This window comes from Monodelphis domestica, chromosome 1, assembly GCF_027887165.1.
Source record: "Monodelphis domestica isolate mMonDom1 chromosome 1, mMonDom1.pri, whole genome shotgun sequence".
NCBI lineage: Eukaryota > Metazoa > Chordata > Mammalia > Didelphimorphia > Didelphidae > Monodelphis > Monodelphis domestica.
In genome coordinates this window covers 387,457,203-387,479,059 of record NC_077227.1, presented here as the reverse complement: position 1 = coordinate 387,479,059, position 21,857 = coordinate 387,457,203, and the positions used below count along the sequence as shown (strand labels likewise).

Here is a 21,857-nt window from a genome sequence, read left to right as displayed (position 1 = left end):
GGACTGAAAGGCCCCCTTCCTTTGTATTTTTTTCATTATTTTCCTGGATATCCTTGATTCTTTGTTCTTCCAAATGAACTTTGTTATGGTTTTTTCTAGATCAGTAAAAAATTTTTTTGGAAGTTCCATGGGTATGGCACTAAATAGATAGATGAGTTTGGGTAGGATGGTCATTTTTATTATATTGGCTCGTCCTACCCATGAGCAGTTAATGTTTTTCCAATTATTCAAGTATAGTTTTAGTTGTGTGGAGAGTGTTTTGTAGTTGTGTTCATAAAGTTCCTGTGTTTGTCTCAGGAGATAGATTCCTAAGTATTTTATTTTGTCTTGGGTAATTTTGAATGGGATTTCTCTTTCTAGTTCTTGCTGCTGAGCTGTGTTGGAATTATATAGAAATGCTGATGACTTCTGTGGGTTTATTTTGTATCCTGCAACTTTGCTAAAGTTGTTGATTATTTTGATTAGCTTTTTGGTTGAATCTCTAGGATTCTTTAAGTAGACCATCATGTCATCCACAAAGAGTGATAACTTGGTCTCCTCATTGCCAATTTTAATGCCTTCAATTTCTTTTTCTTTTCTAATTGCTACTGCTAGTGTTTCTAGTACAATGTCAAATAATAGAGGTGATCTTTGGGCATCCTTGTTTCACTTCTGATCTTAATGGGAATGTATCTAGTTTATCCCCATTGCGTATGATATTAGTTGATGGTTTTAGATATATACTGTTTATTATTTTTAGGAATGACCCTTCTATTCCTATGCTTTCTAGTGTTTTTAATAGGAATGGGTGTTGTATTTTATCAAAGGCTTTTTCTGCATCTATTGAAATAATCATGTGATTTTTGTTGTTTTGTTTGTTGATGTGGTCAATTATGTGGATGGTTTTCCTAATATTGAACCAGCCCTGCATCCCTGGTATAAATCCTACTTGATCATGGTGAATGACTCTTATGATCACTTGCTGGAGTCTTTGTGCTAGCATCCTATTTAAGATTTTTGCATCTATATTCATTAGGGAGATTGGTCTATAATTTTCTTTCTCTGTTTTTCATCTGCCTGGCTTTGGAATTAGTACCATGTTTGTGTCATAAAAGGAATTTGGTAGAACCCCCTCTTTGCTTATTATGTCAAATAGTTTGTATAGTATTGGGATTAACTGTTCTCTGAATGTTTGATAGAATTCACTGGTGAATCCATCAGGCCCTGGGGATTTTTTCTTAGGAAGTTCTTTGATGGACTGTTGGATTTCTGTTTCTGATATGGGGTTATTTAAGAAATCTATTTCTTCTTCTGTTAGTCTAGGCAATTTATATTTTTGTAAATATTCATCCATATCATCTAGATTGGTATATTTATTGCCATATAGTTGGGCAAAGTAGTTTTTCATGATTGCCTTAATTTCCTCTTCTTTGGAGGTGAGGTCCCCCTTTTCATCCTTGATGCTGTTAATTTGCCTTTCTTCTTTCCTTTTTTTAATTAGATTGATCAGTACTTTGTCTATATTGTCTGTTTTTTCAAAGTACCAGCTTCTAGTCTTGTTTATTAGCTGAATAGTTCTATTACTTTTGATTTTATTAATTTCTCCCTTAATTTTTAGGATCTTTAGTTTGGTTTTCTTCTGGGGGGGTTTAATTTGTTCACTTTCAAGTTTTTTTATTTGCATTTCCAATTCATTGATTTCTGCCCTCCCCAGTTTGTTAATATATGCACTCAGGGATAGGAATTTTCCTCTGATTACTGCTTTGGCTTCATCCCATAAGGTTTGAAAGGATGGCTCATCATTGTCATTTTCCTCAATGAAATTTTTAATTGTTTCTATGATTTCTTCTCTAACCAATTTTGGAGTATCATATTATTTAATTTCTAATTAATTTTTGATTTGGCTCTCCATGTACCCTTTCTGATCAATATTTTTATTGCTTTATTAACTGAAAAGGTTGTATTTATTATTTCTGCTTTTCTGCATTTGAGTGCCATGTTTCTGTGACCTAGCGTATGATCTATTTTTGTGAATGTGCCATGTGGCGCTGAGAAGGTGTATTCCTTTTTGCCCCTATTTATTTTTCTCCATATGTCTATTAATTCTAATTTTTCTAAGATTTCATTCACTTATTTTACCTCTTTCTTATTTATTTTTTGGTTTGATTTATCTAAATTTGATAGTGGTTGGTTCAAGTCTCCCACTAATATGGTTTTACTGTCTATTTCCTCCTTCAATTCTCCTAGTTTCTCCATTAAAAATTTGGATGCTATACCATTTGGTGCATACATGTTGATTAGTGATATTTCCTCATTGTCTATACTCCCTTTTAACAGAATATATTTACCTTCCCTATCCCTTTTGATCAGGTCTATTTTTGCTTTTGTTTTGTCAGAGAGCATGATTGCAACTCCTGCCTTCTTTCTATCAGTTGAGGCCCAAAAGGTCTTACTCCAACCTTTAATTCTAACCTTGTGAGTATCGACCCGCCTGATATGTGTTTCTTGAAAACAACAAATGGTAGGGTTTTGGGTTCTAATCCAATCTGCTATTTGTCTATGTTTTATGAGTAAGTTCATCCCATTCACGTTCAAAGTTATGATTGTCACTTGTGGATTCACTGGCATTTTGATATCTTTCCCTAGTTCTGACCTTTCTTCTTTAGCTATATCCTTTTGAACCAGTGATTTACTTTAGGTCAGTTCCCCTAGTCCCCTCCCTTGATATGCTTCCCTTTCTAGCCCCTCCATTTTTATGCTCCCTTCCCCTTCCCCCTCTCCTTCTCTTACTTTTTATACTTCTCCCCCCCCCCTCCTTGATTTTCCTTTCTTTCTTACCCTGTTGGATAAGATAGAATTCAGGATCCCATTGGATCTAGATGTTCTTCCCTCTCAGATTTGATTTCACTGAGAGTAAGGTTTAAGTAATTCCACTTCACGCTCTCTTCCTCTCCTTCTTATATGAGAGTTCTTCCCCTCCCCTTCCCATGTGTATCTTTGTATCGGAAAGATTATTCTATTTAGCCCCCCCTATTTCTTATTGTCGATGATTTCCCCCCTCCCTTTTTCTTTCTTTGCCCCCCCTTTCACCAAATCTTCTTGATGCCCCAATCTTTCCCTATGCATGATTCTTCTAACTACTCTTATGATGCATACAATTTTTGAGAGTTACACAATACATTTCCCCCACATATTAATATATATATATATATAATTTGATATAAATGTAGTCCTTATAGAAGAGAGTTTGACTTAAAGAAAAAAGATAAGAATTATCTCCTTTTCCCTTTCTTTCATATTTACCTTTTCATGTTTTTCTTGCTTTCTGTGATTTGATATCAAATTTTCCACTAAGTTCTGGTCTTTTCTTAGCAAATGCTTGGAAATCTTCTATTTTGTTGAATGCCCATACTTTCCCCTGGAAGTATATAGGTAATTTTGCTGGGTAGTTGATTCTTGGTTGGAGACTCAGCTCTCTTGCCTTTCTATCGTGTTCCTTGCTTTGCGGTCTCTTAGTGTGTTAGCTGCTAAGTTCTGTGTGATCCTTATGGGAGCCCCCCTATATCTGAAGCTCCTCTTCTTGGTTTCTTATAGGATTTTCTCCTTTTCTTGGAAGCTCTTGAATTTGGCGATTACATTCCTCAGGGGTTGTCTTTTGGGGATTTAGTATAGAGGGTGTTCTATGAACCCTTTCTATTTCTATTTTGCCCCCTTGCTCCAGAACATGTGGGCAATTTTCTTCTACAATCTCCTGTGGAATAGCATCAAGGTTTTTGTTTATCTCTGGTTTTTCTGGGAGACTGATAATTCGGAGGTTTTCTCTTCTCCCTCTGTTTTCCAGATCGGTGACCTTCTCAGTGAGATATTTTATGTTTTCTTCTAATTCATTAAGTTTTTGGCTTTGCTTTATTGATTCTTGCTGTTTTATAATCTCGCTGTCTTCCATTTGCTTAATTCTGGTTGTTAGGGACTGGTTTTGCTTTTCAGCTTTGTCTGCCCTTCTATTGGATGCTTCCAGCTCTTTCTCCAATTGTGAAGTCTTCTCTATCAGACTGCTGATCTCTTTCTCCCATTTTTCCTTCCAAAAGGATTCCATCTTTTGGGCATGCTCACTTATTTCCAGTTGCTTAATTCTGGTTGTTAGGGACTGGTTTTGCTTTTCAGCTTTGTCTGCCCTTCTATTGGATGCTTCCAGCTCTTTCTCCAATTGTGAAGTCTTCTCTATCAGACTGCTGATCTCTTTCTCCCATTTTTCCTTCCAAAAGGATTCCATCTTTTGGGCATGCTCACTTATTTCCAGTTGCTTAATTCTGGTTGTTAGGGACTAGTTTTGCTTTTCAGCTTTGTCTGTCCTTCTATTAGATACTTCTGGCTCCTTCTCCAATTGTGAAGTCTTGTCTATCAGACTGCTGATCTCTTTCTCCCATTTTTCCCCCAAAAGGTTTCCATCTTTTGGGTAAGCTCCAGTTTGAGATCTTCCAGAGCTTGTGGATAGTTTCCATTTTGGGAGGCATGTTCTGATTTTGTTTGGATTTCATCCTCATTCTCTTCTTTTCCTTGGGTACTCCCTCCATAAAAGTTTTCAATAGTCACTCCCCCCCTTTCTTCTTGGAGGCTTGATTTTGGGCCATGTGAGCCATCCCTTTGGTGGTTTTATTCCACTTTCTTTTTTGGTCTGGGTGATATGGGTGGGTTTTCTGTAAATTTAGGTTGCCTTAGACTAGTTCTTCCCAGCCTCTGAGGTTTCTTAGAGTGCGGGCCCCTGTGTTCAGCCCAACTGGCCAAGCTTTCAGTGTGGTCTGCCCAGGTGTTCAGCTCTGCCCAGGTGCTCAGCACAACCGCCCCGGAGTTCAGCTCCGCAGCCCCCTGTGCTCAGCACAGGATTCTCCCGTGAAACCGCCCTGAGAGGTCATTTCCTTGCAGTCTTTAGATCCCAAGGACCCTGGTGTGCCCACCCCCCCAGACAGAGACGTTCCTCACCCACTCACTGTCCCAGTGAGCTCTCTGATAGCTTGCTTTGGTTTGGTGGGGGTGGTGGTGGAGGGGAGGGGTGGCTCAGTTCATGTTTTTGTGTGAGACTTTCCTCCTCCTTATAGTGTGGAAATGTTCAAACCCCACATACCTTCATTTCTGTGGGATACTGGAGAATCCCTCCATTCTTCCAAAGGTGATTTTATGCTCTTTTGAGGTAGTCTATTTTGTTCGGTGCCAGGGAGGGGAAGCGAGTCATGTCTAGATTGCAGCCATGTTACCCGGAATTCTGTCAGCTGAACTTTTATCTCATTTTGTCACATTTTGGGGGCTTCAGGTTTGGGGAAAGACCAGTGCAGGGGCAAAGCGGTGGGTAGAAATAGTAGAGATGTAGTCTGGACTTCTCTGTCTCCCTTACTTTCCCTCTCCCACCCACTACCTATCATACAGACTAGATAATCCTAACCTTTTAAATTTTTTGTTTCCTAGATACTATTCAAGCTCAAGAATTCCCCCGAGTGGTAAGGAAAGTTTCTGTTTTGTCATTTAACATTTCTTACATGCTATGGAGAAGGGGACAATTGATTCACACAGTCCATTCAGCATTCAGCACCGGATACTGAGGCATCCCAATTCCACCATTCTTTGACCTAAGATCATAAGTGTATTCCTGAACCTTAGACAAGTCACTCCCTTTCTCTGGACTTCAGTTTCCTTTTGTCTTAAATGAACAAAAGGGACAAAAATAATCTCTGAATTCTGACATACTGTGTACTCTATATTCTCTGGTCCCTTCCATGCCTAACATTTTGTATATTCTGATGGAGCCTCTGGCTCTAACATTTTGGAAATGTGTATCTATATATTGAGATCTCTTCCAGCATTGATCTTTTGTATTCTGTGCTCTGAAAATCCTTTCTAGCCATGTGTTCCACATTATTTGTTCTAAGATCTTTCATGGCTCTACTGTTGTAAGAGAATGACATTTTGTGTAATGAAACTAACTTCAGAGATTGTTTTCTTCCTATTGGAAAAAGGAAAGAACATTTCAGTGTCTTTTGTGATTGGGCAAATATGCTTTTTGATAAAAACAAAACAAAAGAAAAAGAAACAGAAGAAGGCAAGAAAGATTCTTGGAAGGGGAAAGGCATCTCCCCTCCACCCTTCCCCCCCAGGTCTATCAGACCAAAACTATTTCCAGAGGGTATTTCCCATATATGGTTTGTACATAATTGGTTTTATGTTATCTTTCCCATTAGATAATAGTCTTCCTATAAACAGGGTGTCTTGTCTCCCCACTCCTTGATGGCAAGAACTATCTTTTACCTTTCTTTGTATCTTCATTGCTGAGTACAATGAGTGGCACCTAGTAGGTACTTCATAAATGTTCATGACCTGACTGCCTGAAAAGGTTGGTATAGATCCCTCTAGGCTCTGAAGTTATGAGCATATGAGTTTCTGTGATTTATACTCATTTTGCTTTGTGACTATTTTAGGCTATATGCCATTATAAAATTCCTGGATGCACAAGACACTATAGACCTATCTGTGGCACTGATGGTCGTACCTATGCCAATCACTGCGTTCTGTGTCAAGAAAATGAGTAAGTACCAAGATAAATTTTTTAGAGTTGACATTTCAAAACCTGATATAAACTAGGAACACGAGGGGTCCTTAGAGGTCATTTAGTTCAGAAATTCTTGATCTGCGGTCCATAGACCCCCTACCAGTGGGTCAGTGGGAACATTTCATGTGATCCATGAACTTGGATGAGGAAAAAATTAACATCTTTATTTTCACTAACCTCAAACTGAAATTTTTTTCCCTTTAATTATGAAAGGTAGCAAATGTTATTTTGAAATGGGATCTATGGGCTTCACCAGTCTGTTAAAGTGGGGTACTGATTTGCCCAAGATCTCCCAGGAATAAAATGATACACATGGGATTCAAAACTACCTCTGCTAGATTTTAATACAGGGTTCTTTCCACTATATGTTTCCTTCAATTATGTCTGCCTAGATTCTAAAAAGTCTTACACAATTAGCTAGACTAAATGGACAGTGAGAAAGTGATGGGGATGATGGAAATTAGGCTACCACTACAATGTTGTCAAGGAAAAGTGAGGAATCTCTGAAAGAGTTCCCTTGAGAACATTTTATACCATGGATGAGAGAGGGAAGAAGAGTCAGGAAACTTGTTATCTAGTCTTGATTGTTAAGCAAGTCACTCCCTCTTTGAGCCCTTGATTTGTCTTTGGTAAAATAAGGCTAGATGATCTTGAATGTCCCTTCCCTGAGTAGCTCTTTTGGGCTCCTATCCTCCTATCAGTAGTTCAATGAGTAATAACCTGAGTGGATACTTATGCACAAAGGTTAAGGGTACAAAGACAAGGTTAGGGCATGACTTCTTAAATTCCATAGATTTCTCCTTTGACTCCCCTCTGCCACGATTTGATTTATCCCTTTTCCTCAGGGCTTCTCAACACTTTTTGCTGGAAATACCACAAACATATACTTGAAATAATAGAAGAAATAATAAAAGAATCAGGAGAGCTAAATAACATTATGGGTACTCATAGGTTCATAGTTAATCTCCTGTTTAATCTAAATTCCAGCGAAATTATTTATTTGCTGTTCTCTGTATGTGACATCCCATCTTCTCCCTTTATGTCTTTGCTAGGAAGCACCCTATGCCTGAAATGTCCTTCCTTCCCATTTCTACCTCTTGGACTCCCTAGCTCCATTGAGATTCTTTTCAATTATTGCTCACTGCACAAAATAGGTGATTTTCCCAAATCTTCCCTCTACTTGAGTCATTTTCTCCATTTTCCCCAACCAATTACTTTGCACTTACTGAGTGTACATTTCTTATTTCCCTCAAATAGATTAAGTTCCTTTAGGACAAAGATTATTGTAGTTTTGTTTTTTTTATCCCCAGTGCCTAGCAAACAGCAGGTGCATAATAAATGCTTGCAAAATTAAATTAGATCCAATCAGAAAGACTGCCCAGAATAGAATAGAGAATATCATATTTGGGGGTAGGGGTTCTAATAGAATATGCAGGTCAGAAGTAGATAGATCATTCAGTGGATTGAGACTCAGGCCTAGAGATAGGAGATCCGGGATTCAAATCTAAACTCAATCACATCATTGTTGTGGGACTCTGGGCAAATCACCTAACCTCCATTGCCAAGCCCTTACTGCTCTTTTGCCTTGGAACTAATACTTACCATTGATTACCAGTTATTATAAAAGAGTCAAAAATTATATGTGGCCAGTTATTTAATTTTAAAGAGGAAGAAACAGGATAATTTACTTGTCCCAGGTCACACAAATCATTTGCAAAAGAGCCATAATGGAAATCAGATCTATAGTTTCCTTTTTATCTTAAGAGTTCAAAGGAGAAAGAGTCTGTGAGCTGTGGAGAAACAAGGGAGGTGGAGGAGATAAGACTTGAAGGATCAATATATTTTGGACCAAAAGAAAGGAAGGAGCAGGACCTTCCTTTAAGACCATAGTAAAGGAACACTTTGATGAAGTCACCAAGGGAGGGCTGTGCCTATTGATGATGTGGCATCATCAGCTAAATTGGAGAATGAGGATTAAGATTTAAAGTTCTTCTCTGCGTAGGACCCATTTCCAAATTATCCTGTATCTCTTCCCTAGTTTTGTCCCTCATTAGAGCCCCTTGTTGGGGACTGGCAGAGTTGGTAAGTACCTAAGCCTGCTATACCACCTTGGTACTACATTTATGCCCCACAATAATGTATTATGAATAATTACCACTTCCTAGGCCTGACTGGGTATCTTGAGACCTCCCAGAAGACTGATGATTTCTATCCCTTTATAATCCTTGCTAAAGTGAAATTGAAATCATTTGGCAATTCTCCAATGGTCTAGCTAAATGATTGACATGAACTTTAACACATCTTCAACTCTGTTTAGAGGGAACAAACAAAAATAAATAAACTTAATTTTTACAAATCTACCAGGTCTCAGGGTAAAATCATAACTTCATAGAACACAAAATGTCAGGGTAAGAAAGGGCCTTAGAACCCAGAGCATAAAATGTACCTGTACCTTTAACATATATGTTTTTACTGACTAGAAACCCTAAGGATGATCTGTGTAAAAGTTTAGATAAAGAATTCATGAACTTCTTTGACATTAAACTGAAAGGGACCTGAAAACTAGCATTCAATAGATTTAGTTCCTGTGGGAACTAGGATTTCCAGGGGAAGAGAGGACTGGAAGAATGGAGAAATGCTGAGTTAACATTTATATAGCATTTAAAGGCAGCTAGATGTCACAATAGATAAAGCACTGGGTCTGGAGTCAGGAAGACCTAAGTTCAAAGTTGGCTCCCAATGTCTGTGTGACCCTGGGGAAGTCACTTAGCCCAGTGTACATCAGTTTCCCTATCTGGAAAATGAATTGGAGAAGGAAATGTCAAATCATTCCAATGTTTTTGACAAGGAAATCGCAAATAGGGTCCCAAAGAGTTGGACAAGGCTGAAACAACTGAACAACATAAAGCATTTACAATGTTCCAGGTACTGTGCTAAGAACTTTATAATTATTACCTCATTTTATTTTCACAACAACCCTGGGATGCAGGTACTACTATTATTCCCCTTTTGCAGATGAGGAAACTGTGACAAATAGCAATTAAGTGACTTGCCTAAGGTCCTATAGCTATTGAGTTTCTGAGGCTGGATTTGAACTTAGGTTTTCCTGAGTTTCCAAGGCTCCCAATCTCTATCTACTATGCCACCTAGCTATACTTAAACTCATCCAGAGGAAAGAAATCAACCAATAAAGATGTTGTTTGCAGGGCCCAGAAATGTTTAATCCAGGGAACAGAAAACTGAAAGAGAGGAGGAAATTAATCACTGCTTTCAATATCAGAAGGGCTCTGGAGGTATAGAAGATGCTCCTTGTTCTGCTTGGCCCCAAAAGGCAGAAAAAGAACCAATGAGCAAAAGTTGCCAAGAGGTTGATTTTTGTTCCAAACAAGAAGTTTCTGACTGAAAACATCTGACCATCCACTAAATAGCTGAATTTTCAGATGTTCTTTGGTCTAAGTTACCTTCCAAACTTCATTCTGCATTTTAAGATTCCTTCCTACTCTAATGTTCTATGTTGTTCTCCTTCCGCTGTTTATTTTCTAGACAGAGTTTTTTATTTCCCTGTCATGTTCTGGATATGTTTTTAATGAGGTGATTCACAGTTCTCTCCTTTTTCATCTCTCTTCCAGTAAAAGAGAAGTTCAGGTCCTCATTCAAAAACATGGAGAATGCTGAGGAAGCAAGATATCCGGGAACCCCCACTAGGGTTGTTCCATTGCTGGCGTACTTTCATTTTTAATAAATACATGATATTGATTGCTGCTCTTCATGTGATTTATTGTGAAAAAATATGTTGGAAAAAGACAGAAGAGCCTTGTGGCTAGAATACTGAGCTCTGGATCAGTTCAAGTCCTTCCCTTGATCCCAACTGCTCCTGTGACATATAGTCTGACAGTCCTCTAGAAAACTCTCTAAGATTATAAATTGCAGAGACAGAGTGACATCACTTGCCCAGAGTCATACAATCAATTAGTCACATTCAATATTAGAATACACCTCTCTTGATTTCCTGTCCATTGCTATTTACATTGTATCATACTGACTTTCTTTAAAAAACAACAAAAAGCACCTTACTTTATGTTTTAGTAACAACTCTAAGAGAGAAGAATAAAGAGTTGGGCAAACAAGGTTAAGTGACTTGCTTAGCTAGAAATTGTCTGAGGCCAGATTTAAACCAAGGCATCCAAATTCCAGGCCTGGCACTCTAACCTGCATTTTCTTTCTTTTCCTTCCTTCCTTCCTTCCTTCCTTCCTTCCTTCCTTCCTTCCTTCCTTCCTTCCTTCCTTCCTTCCTTCCTTCCTTCCTTCCTTCCTTCCTTCCTTCCTTCCTTCCTTCCTTCCTTCCTTCCTTCCTTCCTTCTTCCTTCCTTCCTTCCTTCCTTCCTTCCTTCCTTCCTTCCTTCCTTCCTTCCTTCCTTCCTTCCTTCCTTCCTTCCTTCCTTCCTTCCTTCCTTCCTTCCTTCCTTCCTTCCTTCCTTCCTTCCTTCCTTCCTTCCTCCCTCCCTTCCTTCTTTCCTTTCTCCCCCCCTCCCTTCCTTCTTTCCTTTCTCTCTCCCTCCCTTCCTTCTTTCCTTTCTCTCTCCCTCCCTTCCTTCCCCTTACCTTCCATCTTAGAAATAATACTGTGTTTTGGTTCCAAGGAAGAAGATGGGTGAGGCCTAGGCAATAGGGATTAAGTGAATTGTCCAGAGTGACACAACTAGGAAATGTTGGAGTCCAGATTTGATCCAAGACCTCCTGTCTCTAGGCCTCTTTCTCAGTCCACTGAGCCACCTAGCTGCCCCACCTGCCTTGTTTTGTAAGGTCATTACCTTCATAGGGGTGAAATTATAGGATCTCAATAGTTTAGAATTGGAAGGACCAAAACCCTCATTTTATATAAATATATTATTTTATAAATAAAAGAACAGAGGAATTTGGTGATTTGTTAGAGATGACAGAGCAAGTACAAGAGATGAGATTCAATCTGGTTATGGGTCCCAATTCATTGATATGTCAATTATAATACCCTGTAACACTAAAATGAGAGGAAATGTGGTTTCACCTCCCTGCCTCCAATAAAAGCTGCCTTTTATGAAAAAAAATAATAGAGGAAATCCAAGATAGGAAGGAGAAAAACATCATTGACAGCCTTCAGTTGGGGATAAATGAAGGGAAAAAAGAGAAAAAAAACATGAGATTTTTGTCATGGATGAAAAAGAGAGACCACAGAACCAGAAGACAAAAGACTGTAAACACTTCAGGAAATAAAACCCCAATAAGGCAGGGAAGTATACTTTAATTGCAAATAAAGATTTCATTGGAGGAAGAGGAATCTTATGTTTTCAAACTATTGAATAATGAGCTTAACTTTAAATCCTGGCCAGAATTCTAAAACACACACACACACACACACACACACACACACACACACACACACACACACACGCACCACACTGAGGGTATAAGTAGACTACAAGCTTAATATCTCCAATATGACATGACATCTAGATAGCTAATATATATCAGTAGCTATGTGCCTCAGTGGATGTAGAGCTAGGTCTAGAGCCTGGATTCAAATCTGGCCTCAGACATTTCTTAGGTATGTGACCCTGGGAAAGTCATTTAACTTCCATTGCCTAGTCCTTACCACTCTTTTACCTTAGAACTAATACTTAGTATTGATTCTAAGACCGAATTTAGCTGTTTTTTTAAGCTAATAGAGAAAACATTCAAGTTTCAAGCATTTTGATAAGAACTGAAGACATCCATTGGGTGGTGGGGTATAGCTGGAAGATTGGGAAAGGACCTCAGGAAGGGAACATTCTGAAGTTGAGGAGGTAGTTGCTGAAGAAGGGAGAGAGCAAAGAGTGAGTCAGGTAGTAAAAATCAAAAATGTGAAACAAAGAAACTACTAGTCCTGTTGCACTCTACTGTGGTCAGTCCACATCTAAGATATGATAGAAAAAGCTTGTGGTCAATTTTAGAATGAGATTAGTAATAAACAAAGGAGACAAGAAGCAAAATCAGAGCAATGAGAGCCTGAGAGCTCATGCCATTTCCATCAGTTGGAGGAAATGAGGATGTTTATTCTGAGTAAGAGAAAATTTGTATGGGGCATGATAGTGATCTCCAAGTATCTGGGAAACTGTCATGGTGGTATGGGGGTACAGAGTCACCTCGATACCCCCAGTCTATAGGGGAATCCCAAGTCAAAAAAATTCATGAGGAATCCCTCAATACTGGACCACAGGAATATTGGTGATAAAGAAAGCCAGCCGTGTGGCAATTAAAGGGACAAACTGCATAAATAAAGGATTCTTAGAGAAATATATTTCCTTGTGTCTCAGGTGCATTTCCCCCAGTCTTCTGATAAGGGTTTTGGCATGGAGGTATACCTTCTGTTTGCTTCTCAAACATCACTAGATTCTCTGAGATATGAAACTCACCCTCCTTTATGATTAGGGCTTAATATGTCATAAACAATATACACCAGTGCTTCTACTAGACAGTCTATCAAGATTTCTACATTCCCTATGTCTCTCATTCTGATAGCCCCAGCCAGGATCCTGGGCAGGCACTACAGTGTCACCAGGTATATCCACCCAGGTGCCGCTTTGGCACCTTCACCTCACCTACTGCCACAGTCAGATCCTAGTCTTTTCTTCTCATCAGGGCATCAAGGTCTGACCAGCAGAGGTCAAACTATAAGGCAAAGTCAATAAACTTGGTGTGGTTTTCTGAGTAATGACCAGGTTTTTCTTTAATCTGGGCCAAGTCCTTAATCGAGAAAGGAATGAGCACTGGAGTTCTCCCATGCTGAGATGGGGCTTGCATACAAGAAAAACATTGCGGACTAGTGGGAGACTTAAACCAACCATTATCAAATTTAGATAAATCAAATAAAAAAATAAATAAGAAAGAGGTAAAAGAAGTGAATGAAATCTTAGAAAAATTAGAATTAATAGACATATGGAGAAAAATAAATAGGGATAAAAAGGAATAAACCTTCTTCTCAGCACCACATGGCACATTCACAAAGATTGACCATACATTAGGTCACAGAAACATGGCATGCAAATGCATAAAAGAAGAAATAATAAATGCAGCCTTTTCAGATCACAAGGCAATAAAAATAATGTTGAGCAATGGTTCATGGAAAAACAAATAAAAAACTAATTGGAAATTAAACAATATGATACTCCAAAATTGTTTAGTTAGAGAAGAAATCATAGAAACAATTAACAATTTCATCGAGGAAAATGACAATGGGGAGACATCCTTTCAAACCTTTTGGGATGCAGCCAAAGTGGTAATCAGAGGTAAATTCATATCCCTGCGTGCATATATCAACAAACTAGGGAGAGCAGAGACCAATCAATTGGAAATGCAAATAAAAAACTCAAAAAAGATCAAATTAAACCCCCCCAGCAGAAAACCAAACTAGAAATCCTAAAAATTAAGGGAGAAATTAATAAAATTGAAAGTGATATAACTATTGATTTAATAAAAAAGACAAGAAGCTGGTACTTTGAAAAAACAAACAAAATAGACAAAGTACTGGTCAATCTAATTAAAAAAAGGAAAGAAGAAAAGCAAATTAACAGCATCAAAGATGCAAAGGGGGACATCACCTCCAATGAAGAGGAAATTAAGGCAATCATTAAAAATTACTTTGCCCAATTATATGGCAATAAATACACCAATTTAGGTGATATGGATGAATATATACAAAAATACAAACTGCCTAGACTAACAGAAGAAGAAATAGAATTCTTAAATAATCCCATATCAGAAAATGAAATCCAACAAGCCATCAAAGAACTTCCTAAGAAAAAATCCCCAGGGCCTGATGGATTCACCAGTGAATTCTATCAAACATTCAGAGAACAGTTAATCCCAATACTATACAAACTATTTGACATAATAAGCAAAGAGGGAGTTCTACCAAACTCCTTTTATGACACAAACATGATACTGATTCCAAAACCAGGCAGGTCAAAAACAGAGAAAGAAAACTATAGACCAATCTCCCTAATGAATATTGTTACAAGGGAATCACTTTAAAAGCCTGATATATATTAATTTAAGGTCGCCAAGGAATTCAGCTATGTAATTCCTAAATGAAAAACTCAAGTCAGCCGTCAGCCTTTTTTGGAGTTTAATTACAATAGGAGCAAGAAAGGAATTAGAGATAGAGAGAAAGAAAAAGGGAGAGAAGGGAATAGGGCTTAAATACCCCTTCTGTTTCGGCTGGGCCAAAAGGCCCAAGCTCTTAGATAGCTGGGGCTAAGAAAAGAGATCAGTCCCTATCACTCACGTGACCAAAAAATGGAGAAACAGTCTCAGAGGCCCCCACCTTCAGCTTCCTTCAGCGTAAGCTTCTCCGAGTCCACCGCAATCACCCCCACCAAAACTCCCCAACAACCCTCAAGTCTCCAGACTCTCCTATCTTTAAGGAAACCATCCAAGTTCCTCCTCTCAGTTCTCCCATCTACCAGTCACTGTTCATCAATTTCCCTGTGCCAATGAAGGCTCTAGCTTAACCCAGGACTGCCCAGAGGTTTCTGGCTTTTGCACATGTCTGTTGAAGGTCATATTTTCAAATGATTAAATCTTTGATCTAGGCTGCAGCCCTTACTCAATCCTGTTAGGACTGAATAGGGTGGAGATTTATTCCAAGTATCTCCATTGTATCAATTCTAAAATCAATCATGATTCAAAGAAATTCCTGTTCTATGCTTAAGCATAGGTCAAAGTCCTTTCCATTGTTCAGCAAAAGGTTTCTGTCCTAAAGTAATCTGAAGAAGGGAAGAGAAGGAACCTCCCATGCCAATGGGGTTCCCATTCCAATAGACTATCAGTAAGAAATTTTCCAAGTATGAAATATCCCAATGGTGAAAATTCCAACATTTATAAGTCTAAGGAATTTTGAGGTTTACAATATAGATGCAAAAATCTTAAATAGAATACTAGCAAAACGACTCCAGCAAGTGATCAGAAGGGTCATCCACCATGATCAAGTATGATTTATACCAGGGATGCAGGGCTGGTTCAATATTAGGAAAACCATCCACATAATTGACCACATCAACAAGCAAACCAAGAAGAATCACATGATTATCTCAAAATAAATGCAGAAAAAGCCTTTGATAAAATACAACACCCATTCCTATTAAAAACACTAGAAAGCATAGGAATAGAAGGGTCATTCCTAAAAATAATAAACAGTATATATCTAAAACCATCAGCTAATATCCTCTGCAATGGGGATAAACTAGATGCATTCCCAATAAGATCAGGAGTGAAACAAGGATGCCCATTATCACCTCTACTATTTGACATTGTACTAGAAACACTAGCAGTAGCAATTAGAGAAGAAAAAGAAATTGAAGGCATCAAAATAGGCAAGGAGGAGACCAAGTTATCACTCTTTGCAGATGACATGATGGTCTACTTAAAGAATCCTAGAGATTCAACCAAAAAGCTAATTGAAATAATCAACAACTTTAGCAAAGTTGCAGGATACAAAAGAAACCCACATAAGTCATCAGCTTTTCTATATATCTCCAACACAGCTCAGCAGCAAAAACTAGAAAGAGAAATCCCATTCAAAATCACCTTAGACAAAATAAAATACCTAGGAATCTACCTCCCGAGACAAACACAGGAACTATATGAACACAACTACAAAACACTCTCCACAAACTAAAACTAGACTTGAGCAATTGGAAAAACATTAACTGCTCATGGATAGGATGAGCCAATATAATAAAAATGACCATCCTACCCAAACTTATTTATCTATTTAGTGCCATACCCATTGAACTCCGAAAATATTTCTTTACTGATTTAGAAAAAAACATAACAAAATTCATCTGGAATAACAAAAAATCAAGGATATCCAGGGAAATAATGAAAAAAAACACACAAATGATGGGGGCCTTGTAGTCCCAGACCTTAAACTATATTACAAAGCAGCAGTCATCAAAACAATTTGTTACTGGCTAAGAGACAGAAAGGAATATCAGTGGAACAGACTGGGGGAAAGTGACCTCAGCAAGACAGTATACGATAAACCCAAAGATCCCAGCTTTTGGGACAAAAATCCACTATTCGATAAAAACTGCTGGGAAAACTAGAAGACAGTGTGGGAGACATTAGGTTTGGATCAACACCTCACACCCTACACCAAGATAAATTCAAAATGGGTGAATGACTTAAACATAAAGAAGGAAACCATAAGTAAATTGGGTAAACACAGAAAAACATGTCAAACCTTTGGGAGGGCAAAGACTTTAAAACCAAGCAAGACATAGAAAGAATCACAAAATGTAAAATAAATAATTTTGACTACATCAAATTAAAAAGCTTTTGTACAAACAAAACCAATGTAACTAAAATCAGAAGGAAAATAACAAATTGGGAAAAAATCTTCATAGAAACCTCTGACAAAGTTTTAATTACTCAAATTTATAAAGAGCTAAATCAATTTTACAAAAAATCAAGCCATTCTCCAATTGATAAATGGACAAGGGACATGGATAGGCAGTTCTCAGATAAAGAAATCAAAACTATTAATAAGCACATGAAGAAGTGTTCTAAATCTCTTATAATCAGAGAGATACAAATCGAAACAACTCTGAGGTATCACCTCACACCAAGCAGATTGGCTAACATGATAGCAAAGGAAAGTAATGAATGCTGGAGGGGATGTGGCAAAGTAGGGACATTAATTCATTGCTGGTGGAGTTGTGAACTGATCCAACCATTCTGAAGGGCAATTTGGAACTATGCCCAAAGGGCGACAAAAGAATATCTACTCTTTGATCCAGCCATAGCACTCCTGGGTCTGTACCCCAAAGAGATAATGGACAAAAAAGACTTGAACAAAAATATTCATAGCTGCACTCTTTGTGGTGGCCAAAAAACTGGAAAACGAGGGGATGTCCATCAATTGGGGAATGACTGAGCAAATTGTGGTATATGTTGGTGATGGAATACTATTGTGCTAAAAGGAATAATAAAGAGGAGGAATTCCATGGAAATTGGAATGACCTCCAGGAAGTGATGCAGAGTGAGAGGAGCAGAACCAGGAGAACATTGTACACAGAAACTAATACACTGTGGTATAATCGAACGTAATGGACTTCTCCATTAGTGGCGGTGTAATGTCCCTGAACAATCTGCAGGGATCCAGCAGAAAAAACACCATTCATAAGCAGAGGATAAACTGTGGGAGTAGAAACACCGAGGAAAAGCAACTGCCTGACTACAGCGGTTGAGGGATCCTGACAGAGGAGAGACTCTAAAGGAAACCCTAATGCAAATATCAACAACATAGATCTAGAGGGGGAAGTGACATATAAAAGGTCATGTATATAGGTAATTAGCAAAGTTTGAATTCAAACTCAGATCCCCTTGGTCCAAATCCCAGATTCCTTCTATTGCACCTTGCTACTCTTCCAATGGACCCTTCAAAAAACCATCCTACATCTTTAGTCTGATTAACCCTTAACCTTCCATATGGAAATGGGAGGAAGATAGAAAAGGAAAGGAAAGATAGCAAGTCAAGACACAGAAACAGTATGTAACCAAGACAGAGGTTGGGAGAGTAGAAGAGGAAGGGAACGAGAGAGAGAGAGAGAGAAAGAGAGAGAGAGAGAGAGAGAGAGAGAGAGAGAGAGAGAGAGAGAGAGAGAGAGAGAGAGAGAGAGAGAGAGAGAATTTTAAAGTTTTACTAATTTAAGTTTTGCTAGGTACCAAGCACTGTGGATGTAAAATCAAAAACAATTAGGAATGGTAACAAGGAAAGGACACTGTGATCTGGCAAGTTACAAAGATGATGAGTAGAGCTATAGGGAACTATGGTAAATGCCTTCCAGGAAAAAAAAAATAGCAGAGTTGATTTCATCATGGTTGCAAATCTGGAAAGTGACAGGGTTGGAAGTTGGGAGATTACAAATACAAACCTACACATACATATATGCATATGTAAGAATATGCATACATATATACATATGCATGTATCTGTCTGTATTGTTGTTCAGTCATTTGAATCATATCTGACTCTTCATGACTCTATTTGGGATTCCTTAGAAAGATATTGAAGAGACTTGCTATTTCCTTCTCCAGCTCATTTCAAATATGAGGAAATTGAGGCAAACAGGGTTAAGGAAGATGAGTCTTCTGGACTTCAGACCTGGTACTCTGTCTACTGTGCACGAAATTGCATACATACAGGCACAAATGCAAACATAACAGTATACACCCATATGTGTTTGTCTCCAGAGAAAGAGAGATTTATGACTGATGTTAAAATTTCTAATTGCTGGAAGACTCTTGGGATATATATCACTAACCAAATTTGGCTGGCTTTCTGTTCCCTGAATATTCCCTAATGCTCTCCCTTTTCTAAGACTTCCCTCTTGCTTGCTTGGCATATGTGGCTAACACAAACATTGAGAATTAGCAGAAGCAACACTTTTCGTGGAATTGGAACTTGGATATCAAAATGGCCCATAGAGCATAGGGTTCTAAGTATTTCAGTCTAGCCAGAAGCAACAGAGAGTTCATTGTGGTGGCAAACCCCTCTCTTTGGGAAATTAGTTTCATGAGACAGAATCTTATTATTTGAGTCACTCTTGTGAGCCACTCAAACTAAGCTCCCTGTTCTTCCCTTGTGGAGAGTTTTACTCAGAGGGTTTTAGTCTACTCAGGTGTGAATTACTCAAAAGTTTAGTCTACTCAGGTGTGAATTAAGAATGGTCTGTCCTTTGGAAAATGTCTACTGTGATTGGTAGATGTGAGAACTTAGGGGAGGTGACATAGGAGAAAATTCTCTTTAAAAGGAGGTCAGTAAAGGCCTCTAAAAATTCAGTTTACCAAAGCTGAATTGGAGCTCGGACTAGTTGGAGTAGCTGGGTCTCTCTGAACACTAGAATCTTGCTTGGGACAAATCTTATGGTGAGTGATTAAAGACTGATCTCTCTCTTAGGGTTTGGGCCTGGGTTGGCCTAGCCCTTTTCTCATTGTTTCCTCTCTCTCTCTCTCTCTCTCTCTCTCTCTCTCTCTCTCTCTCTCTCTCTCTCTCTCTCTCTCTCTCTCTCTCTCAATCTCTCTCTCTCTCTCTCTCTCTCTCTCTCTCTCTCTCTCTCTCTCTCTCTCTCTCTCTCTTTCTCTTTCTGCTTTTGGTAGAGACTCTAACAGAAGGTAGGAAAAAATACGACCTTTTATTGGAAGGATGTTCTGAATACAAAGCAGTGGTGAACTCATAATGTAATATGATGCCTCTCTTTTATCTCCACCCTATAGATGGTGGAATATAGAAATTCATTCTACTGCCTTTGGACACAGGACCTGCACAGGTGCCAGGGAGTCATTACCCTACTGCACTACTCAATATTAGCTCAGGGTTTCCTAGTACTACCTCTCCTATCCATTCCCAGGTAAATTGGGTCCTCTGGAGCAGTTGGGAAGATAGATGCCCATTGTTTGATGATAGGGCAACAACCCAACAGCTTTCCCCAAACCCTAGCCACATATACCTGGCCGACAAAGTTTTAAAGAAACAAGGAGACTTTCAGGTAAGCATGGCGGAATTCTAGACATGGGACTCTTCTTCTCCTCAGCACCCACTGACATACACTACCTCAAAAGACCAAAAAAAAAAACAACCCAAAAACAAATTCATAAGAATGAAGGGACTCTACAGTAGGATACAGTGTTGAAGGTATGTGGAATTTGGGCATTTCCACACTATAAGGGGGTAAAAAAGCTCCCACCCAAACGTGAACTGATCTATTCTCCCTCACCCCACCTAAGGAGCCAGAGTCAGAGCCAGCACTCACCAGAATCAGCAAGTGAGCAAGGGGAACCTCTAGAGTAAGCAAAGGGCACCTCTAGATCCTTGGGAACTGACGAAGACCAAGGAAGACCTACCCCTGAGATCAGCTACACCTGAAACCCTAGCAGGCTGGGGAGCACAGAGCATGGGTGCTCTAGGGAAGGAGGTGCAGAGAAGGGGAGCAAACAGCAGAAGCTGCACCTGTGCCGCGGTCAGGGTCCAGCCCCACTCGCGACTCCAGGGTTCCCGACTCGTGGTGAATGATCAGTCAAAATAAATAACATAAAATAAATAACAAACAGAAGACAGCTTAATCATTATGGCCATGCAACTGCTTTGCATCTGATAGCTGCTCCACATTCCCAGGCTTGGGATTTATTTTTATATCCATATTCTAGACTTGCAGGTATACAAAATCAAAGAGAGATAATTAGAAAAGTGATACACTAACTTTTAACAAATTACTTGATTAACATTTCTATATTTTTGTATTGTGATTACAGACAGAATACAAGATAAATGATTTCGCCACAGGTGGCTTACTAGGGAGTTTGAGTTACTGATTTATGTAATTGAGTCACTGAGGCATATTGAAGCTTAGTGTACTTGTATTGTACCTGTACATATTGTATGGGCCTCTATGATTGATTTGTGTGCTGGCTTCATGAGAAAGTTTTAGGCTTGGCCTGTAGCTGTGGCTTCACTGGGAATTATGCACCTAAATAAAAGTTAACCCACTATAGTCTTTTGGGATTGGGTTTGAGGGTCTGATCTTTTGGTGATGGTTCTGAGAATTAGGGTACAGGTGTTTTGCTCTTGCATTATTTCTTTTGAGACTAGGGGGAATAATAATCATGTCAATTCATAGGTAAGGGGCATTGATGAAAGAAGTCATGCAAGGGGGATAGAGTGGGAAGTCACATCTCACCGAGGACCACTCTGTGGTCTCCCTGGCTACCACACGTGACTCTGTCAAGGCGTCATGGACTGATGGACCCCAGCACACCTGAAACCCCAGCAGGCTGGAGAGCACAGACCATGGGCTATCTCGGGAAGGAGGTACAGAGAAGGGTAACGATAAGCAGAAGCTGCATCTGAAACCCCGATGGCCTGGGGAGCACAGAACATGGGCACTCTTGGGAAGGAGGCACAGAGAAGGGCAGCAAACAGCAGAAGCTATGGAAATTTGAGACTTTGCCTCAGGCAAAATACTTGTTCCTTGATGCCATACACAGAGAGCTTGCCCATCTTATTCATATTTCTGACTAAAAAGGGAAGGAAAAACCTCCACAGTGATGGCAATTGTGCCCAGGAGCTACAACCTCCCTCCACCAAATACAAACAAACAAAAACAAAAACAAAAACAAAAAACCCAAACAAACAAAAAAAAGGCATTGACCCCCAAAAATTTTTATGGAGGAAAAACCCAGGCTACAGAGGAAATAGAGGAGGAAA

The 21,857-nt window shown here is 39.0% G+C and overlaps 1 protein-coding gene across 2 annotated transcripts in view; it reads left to right on the top strand.

Moving 5' to 3' along the window:
• Nucleotides 1-10,333, top strand: part of LOC103091878 (serine protease inhibitor Kazal-type 1-like) — an 87,380-nt gene extending 77,047 nt beyond the window's left edge. For both annotated transcript variants that reach the window (XM_007474096.3, XM_007474095.3), the window contains 3 exons: nt 5,440-5,471; nt 6,447-6,553; nt 10,207-10,333. In XM_007474096.3, coding sequence (XP_007474158.1) covers nt 5,440-5,471; nt 6,447-6,553; nt 10,207-10,252 — 185 coding nt within the window. In that variant the 3' untranslated portion in view covers nt 10,253-10,333. The remainder of the gene's footprint in view (nt 1-5,439; nt 5,472-6,446; nt 6,554-10,206) is intronic.
• The last annotated feature ends 11,524 nt before the right edge of the window (nt 10,334-21,857 follow it).